Genomic DNA, 18,130 nt, shown 5'->3' on the forward strand with positions numbered 1-18,130 from the left:
ATCCACTCAGCTTCACAAACACACAGAAAAACCACTGCACGGACGCACACACACACACACACACACACACACACACACACACACACACACACACACACACACACACACACACACACACACACACACACACACAACAGCGGGAAGGCAAGCAAGCACATACACATCCCAACTTATAACAGTTGGACAGATATCTCCCTCACCACTGTCATCTTTAAAGGCCAGTCTGTCGGGAGCACAGGGACTCTATTCTACTCCCACTCCCTGCCTGTCCGTACCTTTGTTACTTTCTCTTTCCTCTTTTTTTGTAACATGCCAAAGGTAGTCAGACTTCAAGTCAACGTTTTCAGTCTCACCTCAAAGGGATACATCTGTTTAACCAAATGGCAGAAAGCCAGGAATAGCTAACTCTATAAACATGTAGATGTGCGTGTGTGTCGTGACCAGTAAATGACTTCACCCCTCTTAACCTCTGTTATAGCTTTTTCACTCCACCCAGCCAACAACACAGGGGAAGCTTGTCATTATGCAAAATACGCTATGAATATGTAGATGACTATATGCTAACAGACACACACACACACACAGTGTGTTTATTACTGTTCTAACCATATGAATATCAATGGCAAAGTCTCGGCTGAGCAGTGAAGCGCGTGTTCATTTGTACATTGATCTGTGTGAAAATATGTATGCATGCGTGCATGTGCCCACCAAGCGGATGCCGTTCTCGAAGGCCTGCCTGGCCAGAGATGCTGGTCCATCCACGGTCTTTCCGTCATCATCAGGTCCCCAGCTGGCGCTGTAGATGTCAATGTGCTGCGGCTGGAGGCTCAGAGACTTTGCCTCTACCATATCTGTTACATCGCCATCCAGCATTCGCACACCTTACACACACACACACACACACACACACACACACACACACACACACACACACACACTTAATCTTTGTTCTATGCATTTGTTTCATGCATATTATAAAACAGACAGTCTACCTGCTTAATGTCCTGTCATAATAAATAAAACCCAATCGGACAAATCAAGTAATTCGCTAAATTAATGAATACATACATTAACAAGTATCACAATATGCTTGTCCTACACAACACCATGTAGCATTAGAAGTTACACTTTAATCAAATATGTTGCCTCTTTAATATGCAAAATTCTGCAACAAGATCTCTATAATTCAAGTTTTTAATCACATATTGTTTTTTAGTTATTGCATTCATAAGAATGCAAGTGAGCAGAAGCAGGCAGGCATCACCATGACGGCATCTCAATGGTGCGTGGGTCATAAGCACATGATCAATCAGTGAAACTAATACAAACTGAAAACACAGAGTTGGTAGAATAATAACCAATAATCACTCACCTCCTATTCTGGCATTGTAGGCAATCCCCACTATGCAGTGGGAGTTGTTGGCTGATGCAGCAACTTCGCCTGCACACCGTGTCCCGTGTCTGAGGAAAGATTCAGAATGAACAGCTTACTATACAACTCTAGAGCACACCTACATACACAAGCAGGAGAGCACAGGCACACCAGCAGATAAACATGCAGCTTTTGAAGTGGAAAGCAAGGACTGAAATGTACACATTTTAACAGATAGATGTGCACATTCTGTTGATGCAACCTGTAACAAAATAGTTTTAGTGTAATAAGTGTTACAAAAGTAGAGAACGCTATAAATATTTCGGTCATTCTTGCTTTTTCCTCACAGGCCTAAAAGAGCACAGAAAAGGAGGTAGTTCAACATTCTCCAGTAATAAGTTAGACCACTACTTTACGCACGCACGCACACGCACACGCACACACACACACACACACACACACACACACACACACACACCACCTGCAGAGAACATCTGCATCACAACACCCCCCGGAAACATCTCTGACCGCTGCCATGGAAACCCAGCATCTAGCTGTCCAACCTCCGGGGGAAGACACGGGGAAGTTTTAAAGTCCAGGGAAGCACTCAGCCTGAGGACAATCGGTTTCACAGCAACTTGACGATTTCAGGCAAACATTTATTTAGCAGCATGATCAAAGGTTTACAAACTATGACAAAAAGTCTTCACCTTCCACACTTGAATACGGTGAATAGAGCAATATCCATGCTCGGCAACATCATCAACAACGTTCACAAGTATCTTTTATTCACTCACAATCTGTTCCAGACTTTCATGCAATACAGTCCTCTACTGTCATCTACACTGGTGCAAGACAAGACACAAAAGCAAAGTAAAACGCACAACATACTCCTTCAGATTTTGAGCATTTTCCTTTGACTTATCACTAATTCATTGAAGCGTCTTTCTTCCCACTTGACAAAAATGACTTTAACTTAGCTTTCTACCGGTGCTGCCTACACAGTTGTGAAGACAGTGTAGGAAAGAATGTATTCACACACGAAAGAAAGTTAAAATCAGAAAAGTACAAACAAGTGTTAAGAAATACTTTGTCATTCAGGGATATATGCTCATTTACACATTTACTTTTAGTTAGAGTGGCATCACTTGGTCTGTAGGCAACAGTACACATGAAGACACTGCCAGAGGTCGGATATCTTAGCTTAGCACAAAGACTGGATAAAGGGGGAAACTGCTAGCCTGGCTCTGTCCACAGGCAACACAATTAAGCTTGTCGGTAAATAACAAGCAAGATATTATTTGTTAATAAGTGCAATTTAGACTCCATTTCGCCAGTCTTTATGCTAAGCTAAATGGCTGGTAGCGGTAGTGTAATGTTTAACAGAGTGGTATCACTGTTCTAATATACTCAGTTGGAAAGTGAATAACATTCTTAATTATATGTAGTTTCAAAAATGTCTAACAAACTATTCAACACCTCTGATAAGTTGTCAAAGTGATTCAAGATTTGCGCATTCCTCATTTCACAGATATCGGAGTACCATTTCTACATTTCAAACTGAGAATCCACAAAAATTACCTATAGATGTATTTTAAATTCATATTGACTTCTGATATTAGATTCAACAGCCTTTGTATAGGTGTGGAAGTTGACAGAAAAGTTAGCTGTGTAGGTTAAAGTATAGCATATTAAATGGCTGCAGATCAGTCATAGGCTCTTTTGTCACAGTTAATGAGCCCAACTATTGGCTCCCTCTTCACTCAGTTTATTTCACTGCACTAATCCATACAATTGTCTGTTTGGCTGTCATTCCACTGTATGTTCTATTCTCTAGACATCTGTGTCACAGTCACTCAGGGATCTCTCTGGGTTTTTCAACCTCAACTATATTATGTGTGTGCAATGGATAATAGTAAGTCAGAACAACTTACACTCAACACACAGCGTAATTATTCAAACGCAAACACATATATTTTAACGTTCTGAAAGTTTAAATGGAGACAGACACTTGAACTCACATGTAACCTTCTCTGGTACACATCCATGTTATAGCGATGTGTAGTGTGTTACGTAAAAATCTAATTTGTGTTGATCCTTTGAGAGTCAGACTACTAGGATTTAAGATTTTGTTTTCAGTTTTTCTCATTGAAAATATTTGTCTTTTTTTTAAAGTCACTTTGTGTTGGAGAAGGTAAGGCGAAGAGAAAAGCCCAATATCCCAAAACACAAACACTTTGTTACAAAACTCACAAAGCTTTTGTTAAACAAAATGACATCCAACTCAGACATAAGGAGACAGGAGCTTCCATAACTTTTTTGTCATATTGTCCTTTTAAATATGTGGTGGTTAGGGTTGATTCTCTGTGGTAATAGTTAAGTCTGCAGACACAAAGGACTTCCCTGGTAAAGCAATCGATGCTGATGTTTACGTTTCTTCTTATTTGCTTTTTTTCCTTGCTTAAATTCAAAGCACAGATGTTAGCACATAATTACAGTCCATCCTCTGCATTGTGGAGGTTGGTTTATGGCTTTTGGCCGATACACCCATATACTGTAGACAGTATTACACCTACAGTCTATGGGTTTTACCCATTGGCTTTTTTTTATTCTTCACAGTCTATTTTCTTTTGCACGCCCTCAGATGTTTCGGAGAATAATGCAACGAACAGCGCATAGAGTACAAACGCCTCCGTACATGCTCGGAGCTCGCGCACCATCTGCGGAGGCTCGCGCTACGGTGCCAAGTGCGAGTATAAACAAATCTTAACAGACTGTGTTTCTTCAGCCTTTTGGGCATGATGACCAGTTTTGACATGCAGGCCACCACCACACACACACACCAACCTTTGAATTCAAGTACATTAGACCCCCTATTCCCATGGGAGACGTGACCTCCATGTTTTGATTGGACAAAAATTACCATCCCATTAGATCATTTGCTGGATAAAGAATACTAATATGAAAAGTCAAAGAGGGTGAACCAGATTTCTGTCCACACACATGACATCATACGCAACAATGAATTCCGCCTTAAAGAAAAACAGCTCATTAAGCTGCATCTGTAGACCTCATGTCTCTTTTAGAGAATGCGTTACCAGCAGAGACTGAGACACTGTCAAGGCACTTGGGCTGCAGCAGCTAAACGCAGACATACACAACAAAATCACCCACTAAGCCAAACTGGCACCTGACAAGAGCCTCTCACTAACTCACTAACTCGCTCGCTAGTACGCATGGAGGCACAAACACCAATTCCTCCAAACAGAAAACCCACAACCCACCCAGAAATGTAACAATCAAATACACTAATGTAACTCACCGCACCCACAACAAGTTCAAGGCTCATGAAATACAAACACAGTGAGGCAAAGCGCTTCTGGTAAAAATCCATCAAAACATTAGGCTGACTCCAACCCCAAAACACGAACGTCACATCCTAAATTTGACCTGAACCATATTTTAACACTTAAAATCAAATTTCTCTCTCTCTCAATAGATCTGCTATACATTGTTTTTCTTACTTGTTCTCATTGGTTGCGTCATATCGAGGCATGGGATCCATATCGTTACCGTTGACATCAAAGCTGGCTTGAGGGTCCTGGAGGAGACACAGAGGTCAAAACTAGTACATCAAACACCAAAATGACAATGTGTGTGTGTGTGCGTGTGTGTGTTTTAGCCACAAAAGCTTCTCGAACCCAATCAAACAGTTCACATTAGCATCAGTCACAGCAGTTTTGTAAATCGAAGGCAATCAGAGCAAACTCAATCTGCTGCGCCGCTCACCCTACGGCATAAACAAATCCAGGCATTAAGAGTAGCTAATAACAGCAACGCAGCCACTGTCAAACAGGATGTGAAACATTTTATCTGCACAGTTGATTGATGGCCTTACCTGCTGCCTCAGGCCAAGAATTTGCTCTAAATATCTGGCCATGGTCTGAAGTAGAAATATCTCTGCATCCAGATTAAAGTATGTAAACAGCAGACAAATAAACATGTAGACACAGCATGTCTGCACAGACACAGATTTGAGGAAGTTTTAGTAATCCATGACCAAGGAATATCTGATCCAAATCGCCACCCGTATTGCAATCAAGTGAATTTCTTGTTTTCTGGACAATGAATTTGTACTCACATAATCTAATGCATATGTTATTGATACTATAATCATAGATATGCAAAAGAATAACAATATTTTATGAAATTACCCTGAGTGCTCCATACTCAACGTGCACACACACACACACACACACACACACACACACACACACACACACACACACACACACACACACACACACACACACTGCTCCTAGTCGCCCTACATGTGCATACATACACACTCACGTAGTTCTGAAAGAGGTCTGGGTGGTTCCTCTCGATGCCATCATCTAGTATGGTCACCACCACGTCTTTACCCGTGTAGCCCCTCTTCCACGCCCCCATGATGTTCATGTCCGACTGACAGTTATGGACGTCGTCGTTACAGTGCTGGAGAGGTGGTGGAGTGAGAGAAGGTGATAAAGGAAAGGGGTGGCAAAACAAAACAAAAACACATCAGCATCTTGCAGATGCACAACATAAACTTTATAAGTGTGCCCACATAATGAAATTGCCTATTTAACCTACAGCAAGTGTGAGCATTAACCTTTTTCATCTCGAGCCACAGTCATAAGTCAGTTCAAAGTGTTTGAAATAGTCAGATGGTGCGTACTTATACTCATACTGCCAGAAAAGATGTAGTGTGTCCCAATACATAGTATATCAAAAATACCAGGATGTCCTACTGCATCCGGTCGCATTCTTGCAGTATGCAAACGAGCATGTTTTTTTGGCTATTTTGTCCCAAAATCCTCTGCACAGCAAAAGATACATCAGAATCAGAAACCGTTTATTTGCCAGGAATGTTTACACAAACGAGGATTTTTTCTAGGCAGAAGGTGCATACATTAGACATTACATCGACTGAGCCGCCGAGAGAGCACAGCAGATGACAGCTCATTGACATATCACACACACGTAGGGCTGCAACAACGAATCGATAAAATCGATTATCAAAAGTGTTGGCAACGAATTTCATTATCGATTCGTTGTGTCGCGCGATTATTACGCCGGGCAATAAGTCGCGGAGAAGAAAAAAAAGAGCGCAGCAGAGCAACTGGCCGGCCAGCGTTTCTGAGATTGGAGTGAGACACGAGAAAAGCTGAAGTCGTGATGTTCTCAAAAATAGAAGATCTTTGACAAGTCGAGTCTTGGCCAATCAGCGTCTTCATGTTCCTCAAACTTGTTTTTAATGGAAGCTAGTCAGCTTGCTATCGCGTTAGCTAACGTGTTTGTGTTGTGTATTGTCGTTAAAGTTACGTTATGTTCCGTTACAGTTCAGTCTTGCTTGTAAAAAAACGTAACGTGATGAAACATGCCGTCACCCCCCGGTCTGGTTCAGTTCACGCTGTCACTCGTTAACGTTAAACCGGCACACCGGCGGATCTGGCTGCATGTTTTTTTTTTTATTACTCAAAGTAGAATGAAGCAAATCACGTAGTTGGGCTTAGCCAACAACGTGACGTCGTGGTCATAAGAGACCCAGAATGAAAGAGTTTAAGGAAGAGGACGCTCTATATGGAGCAGTACAGCTTCCTACTGTCCCAGTATTTCATACATATTGATAAAGCAGGATATGTAAATGCAGCCTCTGGAGGGATCAATTACAGTAAAAAGGGCTCACATTTGGCAGATGTAAAGCATAGATGTGTATGTTTTTAGTGTTAGTCCATTTTGTTGTTTTAATTAACAGCTCAGGGATGTTCAAGGAGCAACCTGTTTGTGCACTTTCTGAAGATGTTTTGCACTGTCACTTCTGTTTTTGAATAAAGGGTTGGAAATGAACGTTTTTTTGATAAAAACAGTTTTTTATCCGATTCATCGAAAAAATAATCAACCGATTAATCGATTATTAAAATAATCGTTAGTTGCAGCCCTACACACACGGCAATAGTAGCAATACGGTTCAAGTTAAGGCTCAATGTAATTAACAAAGCATTAAGTCTCAGCTGTATGCACACTGCATGCAACAGCACATACTTTGTGACGACAGCTTCAATGTGATTCAAACTCATGCCTAAGTTGCTGATACTGGTTTATCTTATGCGTCTCTTGATTCATCTTGAAAATAGATTCAAAAATATACATATGGACAAACTAACATACATTTTACTGGCAGGATTGTTTTAACCGTAGGCTATAGCAGATACTTGGAAATGACTAGAGAAAGTCAATTTCTAAGTAAACCTGAAAACACACAAGTTCAAACCGTTCTGTCCTACAGCTCACAAAATAAGTTTAAAACCTCTGGTCAAAGTATTAAGAGTTATCTCTACTGAGTAAACAATTGACAGAGCAGAGGACACTGAAGCGCGCGCACACACACAACTCAAAGAGCAATGATCTGAGGGTATATGCAAACACTAGTGATAAGCCTGTGAATCTCTGCAATAATGGATTTGAATGTCCTGTGTTTGTGTGTGCACGTGAACACTGCCAATCTCTGAGATACACATTTGAAATGCAGGAAGACAGAAACTTATGAGTAAACACAGAATGTTTCAGCTTGGCTATAAGTCTCTTTTCAAATAGAGGAAATGTAAAAATGTCATCTCTATGGCTTCTGTTATTTCATTCAGTAACACACACAAATTGTATCTCCACTGGCCCTGCAGTAATCAGGATCATGCCATGACCTCGGCTGACCTTTGACCCACAAACTCCACAAATGTAGACAAATGAGAATAGATACAAACAGCAGTATGCCCCTAAAATATGTTGGGCTCCATTTGCCTCTGAACTTGGGAAATTCTTGTTTTGTAACAGTAGCCATGCAAAGAGAGAGAAATAAATCATCTGGTACCAGTATACAGTGTACTCACAATGTACCACATGCTGCTCCACTTGGCGTCATTATAGAATATGTTGTTCTGGACTGGGTAGCTGTGGGCGGGACTAGTCAGAGAAAGGGGCGGGTCTGGCTTGTAATCCCTCTTGATCCTCCTCTTCACCACCTGCTGCTGAATCCACTCCACCTGAAACACACAGACAGATAGAGAAAACAAGTAGGAATCAAGTAATACCACACAGTAGCAGATTTGCTTTACACATAGTACAATCAGTCCTCAGGTAAAATTGCATCAAACTTCTTTTAAAATTATTGTGTTCAACACAATTTTGAAAATATAAGGTTTTGGAAAAATGGGGTCTTCTTAAACATGGGTGCTACATCTTCAATAAAAAAAGTGAACATAGAGTGGCTATATTTCTTCTTCTTTGACTTTTATGACCATCTCCAGAGATTAGATATACGGTGGCGCTCGACCAGCAAAGACAAATCATTAGAAAGCAGCAGAAGGGAATTTCATTTTTGTTATAGGTGAGCGATGAGTGCAGATCACATTGTTAGGAGGAAACATTGCTAAAGTAAAATTCAGTCTTTCAATTGAAATGGTGGTTTCAGGTGACAACACTCAGCTGAAAAGTAATTTTATGAATAATTTTTTTACTTGAGGTCTCCCTATTTAATTGTGTCTTAGGTGAGCCTATAAAATAAAAAAATACATGATTGCACGCATTGATAGGAAGAATCTTGAAATATGATCATTTTTGCCATCTAGACGTTAAACTCTCTTTATTCCAGTTTTAGCCTACAAGGGTTTTGCAGTGGAGTCATTCTTTTCTCTCCAGTTTCTTTCTCCTCATCTGCAAAATGGACAGACTAATACACATATGCACTGTGGACATTATCGTCTCTCAGGTAACATCAATCTCTCAAATGTTATGGGCTCGCTTCAAGGCGTAAGGCATTCCTTGGCAGGTATCATGCAGACGGAATTTTCCGATTTCAAAAATCAGCATTGCTGGATCAGAGCAGGAGGGTTGGACCTACTTGCTTGGCCCTGATCCCCTCTTTTTTTTAAACTCTCAAATTGTATGTTTAGTCTAGTTGAAGTCCTGCAGACGTCATCTGTCTAAAAAGACTGAGAAGTTTACATGTACCAGCTATGACGACAACACAAACATTTTACAGGCATAAAACTGGCACAACAGGTGTCAAGCAGTATGAGAACATCCTGTGATGTAAATATTACTGTAATAAATAATTTGTGGATTCTTCAGACTGAAGTTTGCACATGAACATGATCGTGTGTCCACTTATATAGACTACAGTAGGATCCTTTCAATGTACTTCAGGAATACACCATGGTGAGCTGAGATGTTGTGGAGCTCCTGCTTATTTATACAGTTAATAATGTGCACTCCTCTTGAAGCAATCAACACACCATCTACTGTGACATAATAGTGTCTACCCATAATGTACAACCAAATTCACACTGAAAAGGTGTTTTGTTGATCAGTTTGGCAGATCCAGGAGTCCGAGGCCTATGTGAACAATATTTGACTGCAAAGACAACACATTTCTCCACATCAATATAGCTCCAGTAGACAGAGGAGAGAAAAGCTGACATAATGACTGCAGAGTGATTATCTGGTCTCATGCACTGAAATAATCTGCCTGGCTCTCTGGAGAGTTGGAGAAGGAGGCAACGAGACAAGATTGACCGGAGAAGGAGAGTTGTTAAAGAGCTGAAGAGAACAAGTCCCAGGAGAGTCAATAAAAAAAGACCGAGCTTGGAAGAGGAGGTAAGTCAAAACAAATAGCAAGTGAGAGCAGAAGACAGCAAGTGAACGGAGGATGATTGATTTTATAAATAACATTGATTCAATAGCTTAAGTATGCTGCTCTTTATAGATTGTGAAGGTGGGAGAGCAGTACAATTATTTTGTAAAGGACCAAATTGAATAACTCAAGAGTGTAGATCTCCCTTTGTTAAGAGAGTATATGAAATATGGGAGAAAGAGAAATGGCAAACCAGGTAAGAGACAAGGAAGAAAGCACAGCGAGATATTTGGTTTTAGCCTTGTGTTCCTCGGTCTGCCGACGTCTCGGCTCATTTCACTCCAAGTTCTGTCAGGACCATCAGCTTCAAAGTAACCACCTACACAGGCTATTATCCCCAAAACAACACTTTAAATCAGGAATTGTACCGTAATTTCCGGCATATAAGCCGCTACTTTTTTTCACATGCTTTGAGACTGCGGCTTTTACAACGATGCGGCTAATTGATGGATTTTCATAGGCCAACTACCATAGTGCAGTGTTTTAGTGTTTTAGGTTTTAGAACAAGGCCTTCAATGACATGTGTCCACATCAGATGCAGACTGGGGAAGAAAAAAGTGTCCTGGGAGTTTCTGTCTGACCCGTGCATGTATTGAACACGGCCCTGCCCACTACATGGCGCGTTCATACAGACTGTCATGTGTGGACAGCAGGCGCTCACATTTCTTTGCACTATTACAGGCATGGAGGTCACACGCTGTGGACCGACCTGCAGAGCCGTTTTAACCTTATAAGCACCAAGACACATATGGTTTACCATTTTGTATTTCCCCATATTAGCAACTGTAAAGTCACAAAACGCGCCGCGCGCGCGTCCCCGTGAACAGCGCACCCTCGGCCTCGACAGCGTCATCTGCGTTGTCAGATGCAGCACCCCCATCTGCATCTCCAACAGAACCTCCAGCCAGCACCACCCGTGGCTGGAATCATCGGGCTATGTTAATCCCTTTGACAAGAAGGAAAGGCGCGGCCACTGTTCCATGACGCAGCGTTCGCCTCACGATGTTGTGCACCCATGTTGTGCACCCATGTTGTCCAAATAACCACCAAACAACCAGTCACATTAAGTAATAACGAAACAAGCCAACAACATTAAAACACTGCAGGGCTGCACACACACACGCACACACACACACAGACATCTCCAGCTGTCTGACCAGCAGCAACAAAAGCGCTGTGTATGATTAAATACGACTGCAGATTTTTTTTTTTTTTTAGTAACACAGCAAGCATTTAGCTCACCACATGCCCGTAATCCTCTGTGCGAAAGGCGTTATTAGTACCAGCAAGTCATCAGTAAATCCACCAGCAAGGTAGCTTCTAGGTACTAGGTTGCAGCTAGAAGTTTCTAGTAGCTTTGTGCCCCTTTGACCAATCACAGCGCATGTTAATGGTCACGCTGGCCCGCTGACCAATCATACATCTACGCCACCTCGAAGGCCCTCACGTCAAAGAATCCGCCCAGTTTGTCAAACTAAAGATCTGATTTGTTGAAGACTACGGCGCAGTGTAACGTCCGCAGGAACGACTCGCAGACAGACGTTGGTTGCGTTAACTTGCAGGTTTATTGCACGAGTGTTCACAGAGTTCGCAACAGGCTCTTCGCTAACAGTAGCTCCGGCGTAACAGCTAACAAGCTCAACTAGCAGCCCCACTCTAGCATAACATCAACAACACAACGTCACTTCCTCCGACGAGCGGCGAGAAATCCTTTACAAAAACTGTCCGCATGCGAAGAGCAACTTTTTCTCAAGTCTGCCAGTGGATCCTAACAGCGTGGAGCAGTGTCAAAGAATCCACCATCACCAACGGGTTCCGAAAGGCTGGACTGCTGCGTGATGAGGAGGACAGCGCAAGCGGATTTGCCTCGGGAGGAAAGTGACATTGAGAGCGCAAACGAAAGAGAGACTGAGTGCAACGAAGCAATTCTGAGGCTGTTTAATTCCGACACTGAAGAAGAGGACTTCAATGGTTTTAGTGCACAGGAGGACGATGGCGATAGTGATCAATTACTTTTTCTGGTAGGTTCCTATATTTTCGCCGAGAAAATGTGTAACGAAGTAATTACAAACCTTCAGGCTGTTCAATTCCGATACTGAAGACGACAACTTTAGTACTGTTCTGAAAAAAAGCATTTGCTGTATGTATGTACTAGTTGTGGATGTTGCCAGCATTTATTTAATTAAAAGTTTTAAAAAATCGTTCCTATAACATCTTGCTGTGTTCATATCTCATGTTTCAATGGGGACACCTGCGGCTTATAGACAAGTGCGGCTTATTTATGTACAATTTCTTTTTTCTTTTAAAAATGAGCAGGTGGCCTATATACAGGTGTGGCCTATAGTCCAGAAATTACGTTACATGTGTGTCAACGCAGAAGCACCGGTGTACCATTACAATTAGCATAGCAATTTTTGATCAGCAGTGGAACTCAACTGCTCTTGTGCATAACTTGGTTATTCAAGAAAGGTCTGACAATGAATGCATCACTGCCTCTCATCTCACCACAAATCCTCAAACGCCATTGATTCTTCTATAGACTGGCGAGACAGAGGAAAGACTTAACAGATGGTGAAAAAAATAAAAGATTTTGCTGAAGTTTGGATCCCAATTCATGGGTAGTTCACCTCAGATTTCTCTGATAACGTTAAGGATTATCAAAGACTTTGCTGATGTTGCCTAATGAACGAGGGCATCAACAGCGGAACCTGAAGTTTAATGCATCTGGCTTCTGGGAAGTATCCACCCAACTGAAGAGTCTGTGACTCTGATGACCTCCATCATCCCAAAGGAAGTGGTATGTCGAGCAATCTAGGCCATAAAGCACTTCTAATGCATTGTTGTATCAGCAGGAACAGAAACACTACAGTGTTTAGTATGCAGTTTAGTCCAGATAATACTGGTTTACTTATATCAGCTTTCGTGACACTTCCTGAAAATGAAACTGTAAAGCAGAAAAATATTGTCAGCCTACATCCAAACTAGTTTGAAACAGATTCAGCAGTTCTGCAGCTTTGGATGGAGTATGAGTCTCCTTTTGATCATCAATGTCGTCATTTTCAGAGGCACAAGAAGATGGAAACTACTTCTAAAGCCAGAGGTAAATCATGCAAGCAAACTGTCACCAACAAAATCAATTTCACTACAGAGGAAAAAAAAGAAAATACGTCCAGAGGTTTCAATGGAAATGTGGCAGACGCCATGATACAAATATCATGATACAATATCAAAACAACTCTATACAGCTGAAGGGGTGATTATTTACTTGTATTGAGCGTTCCAGCAACATACAGCAGTCAGATGGTTACAGAGGAAATACTCTCTGTCTCTAATATAAACAGTTGAAACAAACTTGGCTAACGAAGGACAAGTGTGTCTACAAAAAACACAGCTCATAAAATGTGCATGTGTTCAACTGTTATTTGCATTATGTTTTGTTAAATAAAAACTCTGCTAATATTTGCCTAAAAATATATATTCTTTACATTTAAAGTCGTTCCCTACTCAGGCTGCTACTGCTAAATTATCCCGGCTTCGCATTTCTTTATATGGATTTTATTTTTGTCCTCTAGTTGCAGGATAACCTGAGGCAGATGAATGATAAACAGTTTTTCTAAAGCAATCATGAAAAATGCCATCCTTTGTTATCCGTTCTAAAAATCACTCAATTGTAACAGCCTGTGGTTATCTGCATCAATTGTGTCACATTTACCAATCCTTATCCAAACAAAGACAATATTGCCCTCTATTATTGCCACACACAAAAAACTTGCCAATATCACAGCCTTTGTTTCTGTGCCAATTTGCTGGCAGGCTCTGAGGCATGATGACTGGATCTGCTCCATATCTTAACTCCAGCTTTGGGAAGCAAAATAATGATCTTCTAGCACCTGTACATCTCAGTCACCCTGCTTTTTTTCTTTTCTCCCACTCCCTCTTATACGTCACTCTTAATTTTCTCCTGCATTATTGCTGTCTTTCTGTTGAATTTCAGGTCTTCTTCCCCGCAGATGCCCATTTTTCTTTGAGATTGCCTGTCTGTCTTCCTCGTTCCCATTGCAACCCCCTTCCTCCCTCCTCTTTCTCTCTCTCATTCGCTCTCTGTAAGGGTTTGCAGGTGGCTTTTGCTGGCTGGGTCAGTAACCAGGGGAAACTGGGGAAGAGTTCACTTCAATAGAACAAATGGGAACAAATTGATCCACTTTCACTGCTGTTTTTGAGATGCTGTTTGAGTTGTAGGCAAAAGAACTGAAAGCTGTGAGTTTCAAAAAAGGTCAAAGGCTGGTGTAGCAGAACACCCACAACTACCTTTGGACTCACGAGAAGCCAGTTCTTCTGCTCTTTTAAGTGAAACTCAGAGCCTCGGCCCAAACACAGCACACAGTCCCACAACTTTTCACTGACTGTTTGAGCCAAGTGGTGCTGTGCTGGCCAGCTGTAGGTCCTTCTCACAGGGCGTCAACTTCTTAATGGTTCATCTGTTTAACAAATTTAAGGCAAAAACAGATTCGGGAGTCTTTTGCAGAGAGTCTCACAAGCATCGTAGCTTTATGGAAATATGTACCTGGGACTGCATGGAGTCTCAAGGTACCTGTGAGAATGCAAATCACCTCAAAAAGGTCCTACCTGGTACACAAGTTACGTCAGTGTTGTCTCCTTGATGCTGTGAGTGTCCTAGACTTTCACACATGTTCATGAATGCAGCTGGATAATGAAAAAAATAAAATAAATCAACCAGCCATAGCGGCTAAATATTGAGCAGACTTCTGTTTTAAGTCAACTTAATCATTTGGATTTGAGCTCATTCAAGTAATTTTACTATGTGGTAAAATATCCTCCTCAAATTTTATTTTGGCGTCATAGCCATTCTGCATTTCAGTGTATCCTGGGGAGGATTCAGCTGCAGAATACACCTGGCCCTCAGTTTTCTCGCACATGTCTGGATAAATGACTAAGTAAACAAGAGTCTGTCTAGCAAAGTTAAACTCACTGGAAACGGCGTGCTCCTGCAACAGAACGCTGTGGACAGACAGCAGCATTCAGCTGTTGTTTCTCTCTATTCATCTCCGCGCAGACTTCAAAAGAACTTTTTTTTTTTTTTTTAAAGCAACAACCACCACCGTAGGACTCTAATTGCTGTTTACAACAAACTTGAAATAGCTGGAAATAGATTTCAAACAAAGCAGGCCGAGTATATTTGAACCAATTTCATACCAAAAACTAATAACAGTGAGCTCCAAGAAAAAAAAAAGTCTTTGGCCGTTCAAATTCTCTTGGAAGTCCCAGTATGAATGAGTATGAATGAGGGTACGTCAGCATAGCCGTGCAAGGTGCAAGCCGAGTGCTGCTTAAGACACAAAGAGAAGACCTCATCACTAACAGTTTTGTATACCTCATATTAATTGGCGCCGGAGCATATTTATTTCTCAAATTGCTTTACAGCGTTTGTGATGCACAAAGGGACAGCTAAACTACAAAAGTACATTTAAGATGTAACTGGCTTTGGAGTTCTTTTACCGTAACGTTACTAAATATAAAGAAAAGATACCATCTGTTAAAGAAATTCAAGGCAAAAACAGATCAGGAGTCTATTGCAGAGAGTCTCACAAGCATACTGGCTTTATGGAAATATGCTCTTGGGACTGCATGGAGTCTCACGGTACCTTTGAGAATGCAAATTACTTCTTATGTATTTTGTTCTTCTTAGAATATGCTAATCTACTTTTTTTTCATTTAAAAATATAAAATTAAAACTAAATTGAATTATTTCTGAGATAATAAAGTCTGTTTGGCATTCACTGACTTCCAGAAATACTGATACAAATCTATAATAAACCTGCAACAGGCTAAAAATCTTGTATCTAATAATTGAAAAACATAGAAGGAACCAAAGGCAATGTCAGAGGCGTGCATCAGAATGAAAACACTTTCTTTCTCCAGGCTAGTGGCCTTGGCAGAGTCATTCACCAGTCTGGAAAATGCTCTTTGACCTGAGAGGCAAGTGACACTGCAGTTCGGCGGATGCCATAAAGCGGTAATCTGTGCCGCGCTGCATCACCATGGTAACATGCGTGCCAATGAGTACTGTGGATGGCAGGGTGCGCCTTTCATGGCACCACTACACCCATCTGACTCACTCGCACACAAACACACATGCTGTCATTATTACAAAACATCATTAGTAGTATGCCAGACTGCGCTGGTGCCAAAGTAGCCATCACGTTGATCCCAAACCAACAGACAGGTCACAGATTATGCTGAAAGCATAACGAGTCAGGGGAAAATACTCTTTCCTTCTCTCTTCTGCTCCTCCTCATTCTCCTTCTATTATAAGAGGTCCTTTTTCTCTCCTTTAACATCTCCTCTCTGATCAAGTCCTCTAAAATATCAGCCTCTCAGCCAGCAGGACACAAACCTTCCTCCATTGTGGCAGAGTGTCAGGCCCGAGAGAGCAAAAGAACCAACAATGAAGGGATGGAGACGAGTACGCTGAAAGCAACAGTGATAACTGAAGGTAGGAGATGGAGTCCGAAGAAGAAAAAAGAAAAGAGACGGCAGGTAAGGACAGAAGGTGGACAAAAGAAGCTGAGTGGACCAAAAAAACGTAAAGAAAGGAAAGATAATTGGAAAAAAAAAAAAAAAGAAGATAGAGGACAACAAGATAAATGGATAACCGACAGTGACAGGTACGGTCTTATCTTTTCTTTCTGTTTCACTCTCCATTTCATCCTCTTTTTTTTTTTTATTCCACTGATGCATCATTATCATTCTTCAGTCAGCCTGGAATCATGTGCATGCACGGATACAAACAAACGTGATGCCCTTGAATCCATTGTTCAAAACACACAAACACAAACACACAAAGCCATTGCTGCTGGATGAAATCCCTGAAGCCCCAAAAAGTCTCTATTTTTCAAAATTGACATGAATGGGATATTTTAAGCTTCACTGTAGTGGATCTGGGGGGTTTCATCTTGTTTTCTCAGGATCAAGCCCCAGCCTGCTTGATAAAGTTACCCACTTCATCAAACATGCAGACATCAACAAGTAAAGTTTTCTGTCAAACAAAAATATGACAAAAAAATTGTCTTGCAGTAGGAGGTTTTCACATGTCAAGAATGGGACAGCTGCACAAACAGCCGTGCCACTGAATCCCATTTACAGCTACCTACTTAAGCACTCTATACACATACATCTAAAAAAGACGTCAGGAAAGGGAAATAGCAACATCATGTGCTTCTTTTGTACACTCCACCAACTCGTTGTCGTACTACGTTTCCATGTTAAAACACATAGCTTTTGCTACGTTAACACTGAGCATCCACATTACTCCTGGAGTTTTAGAGCACCGTAAACAAAGGAGTTTAGAAACGTTACCAAAGACGAGTACGTTTGAAAACTCCGGGTTACCTCGTAGTGTAGACAGGCGTAACCGCATACGTTTTAAAAAGATGACGTAGACACTCGCTTTGGCTACTCGATTGGGTCTTAGCAATCACGATGTGTCCTTCCCTGATTCATCACGTGACCCTTTGCCGGAAGAAAACAAACAACAACTGTTTTGGGCGACTGTGGCTCAGTGGTGAGCAGGGTCGTCCTTCAATCAGATGATCGGCTGTTCGATCCCCGGCTCCGCTAACCCATTTCGATGTGTCCTTGAGCAAGACACTTAACCCTAAATTACTCCTGTAGCTGTGCCTACGGTGTATGAATGTTAGATAATCCTGATGTGGCACCTCTCATGGTAGCTCCTCTCATCAGTGTGTGAATGATGTCATGTAGTCTTAAAGCGTTTTGAGTGGTCGGAAGACTAGAAAAGCGCTATACAAGTATGGGTTCATTACCATTACCAACAACAGCCTTGATTATCGATGAACTACCAGGTTAATTCAACATGGATAACGGATTACAGGCGTTGCTGAGCTTGTTGTCTATACTAGCAGCTGTTGTGTAGCCTTTTAGAATTATACTGCCAACATGCGGATGAAGCAGCTGTTATTGGAGCGATTAGCGTGTCGAGCGGCGCC

General features: G+C 41.5%; 1 protein-coding gene across 1 annotated transcript in view; it reads right to left on the bottom strand.

Annotated features, from left to right (window-relative positions):
- The window catches only part of pcsk5b (proprotein convertase subtilisin/kexin type 5b), a gene marked incomplete at its 5' end in the record, with an annotated part of 50,494 nt that overhangs the window by 26,820 nt on the left and 5,544 nt on the right, over positions 1-18,130 (bottom strand). Inside the window, 5 exons of the mRNA XM_079221745.1 lie at positions 709-881; positions 1,373-1,461; positions 4,897-4,973; positions 5,726-5,869; positions 8,302-8,454. Coding sequence (XP_079077871.1) covers positions 709-881; positions 1,373-1,461; positions 4,897-4,973; positions 5,726-5,869; positions 8,302-8,454 — 636 coding nt within the window. The remainder of the gene's footprint in view (positions 1-708; positions 882-1,372; positions 1,462-4,896; positions 4,974-5,725; positions 5,870-8,301; positions 8,455-18,130) is intronic.

The sequence above is a fragment of the Taurulus bubalis genome (genome assembly GCF_910589615.1).
Source record: "Taurulus bubalis genome assembly, chromosome: 8".
Classification (NCBI taxonomy): Eukaryota; Metazoa; Chordata; class Actinopteri; order Perciformes; family Cottidae; genus Taurulus; species Taurulus bubalis.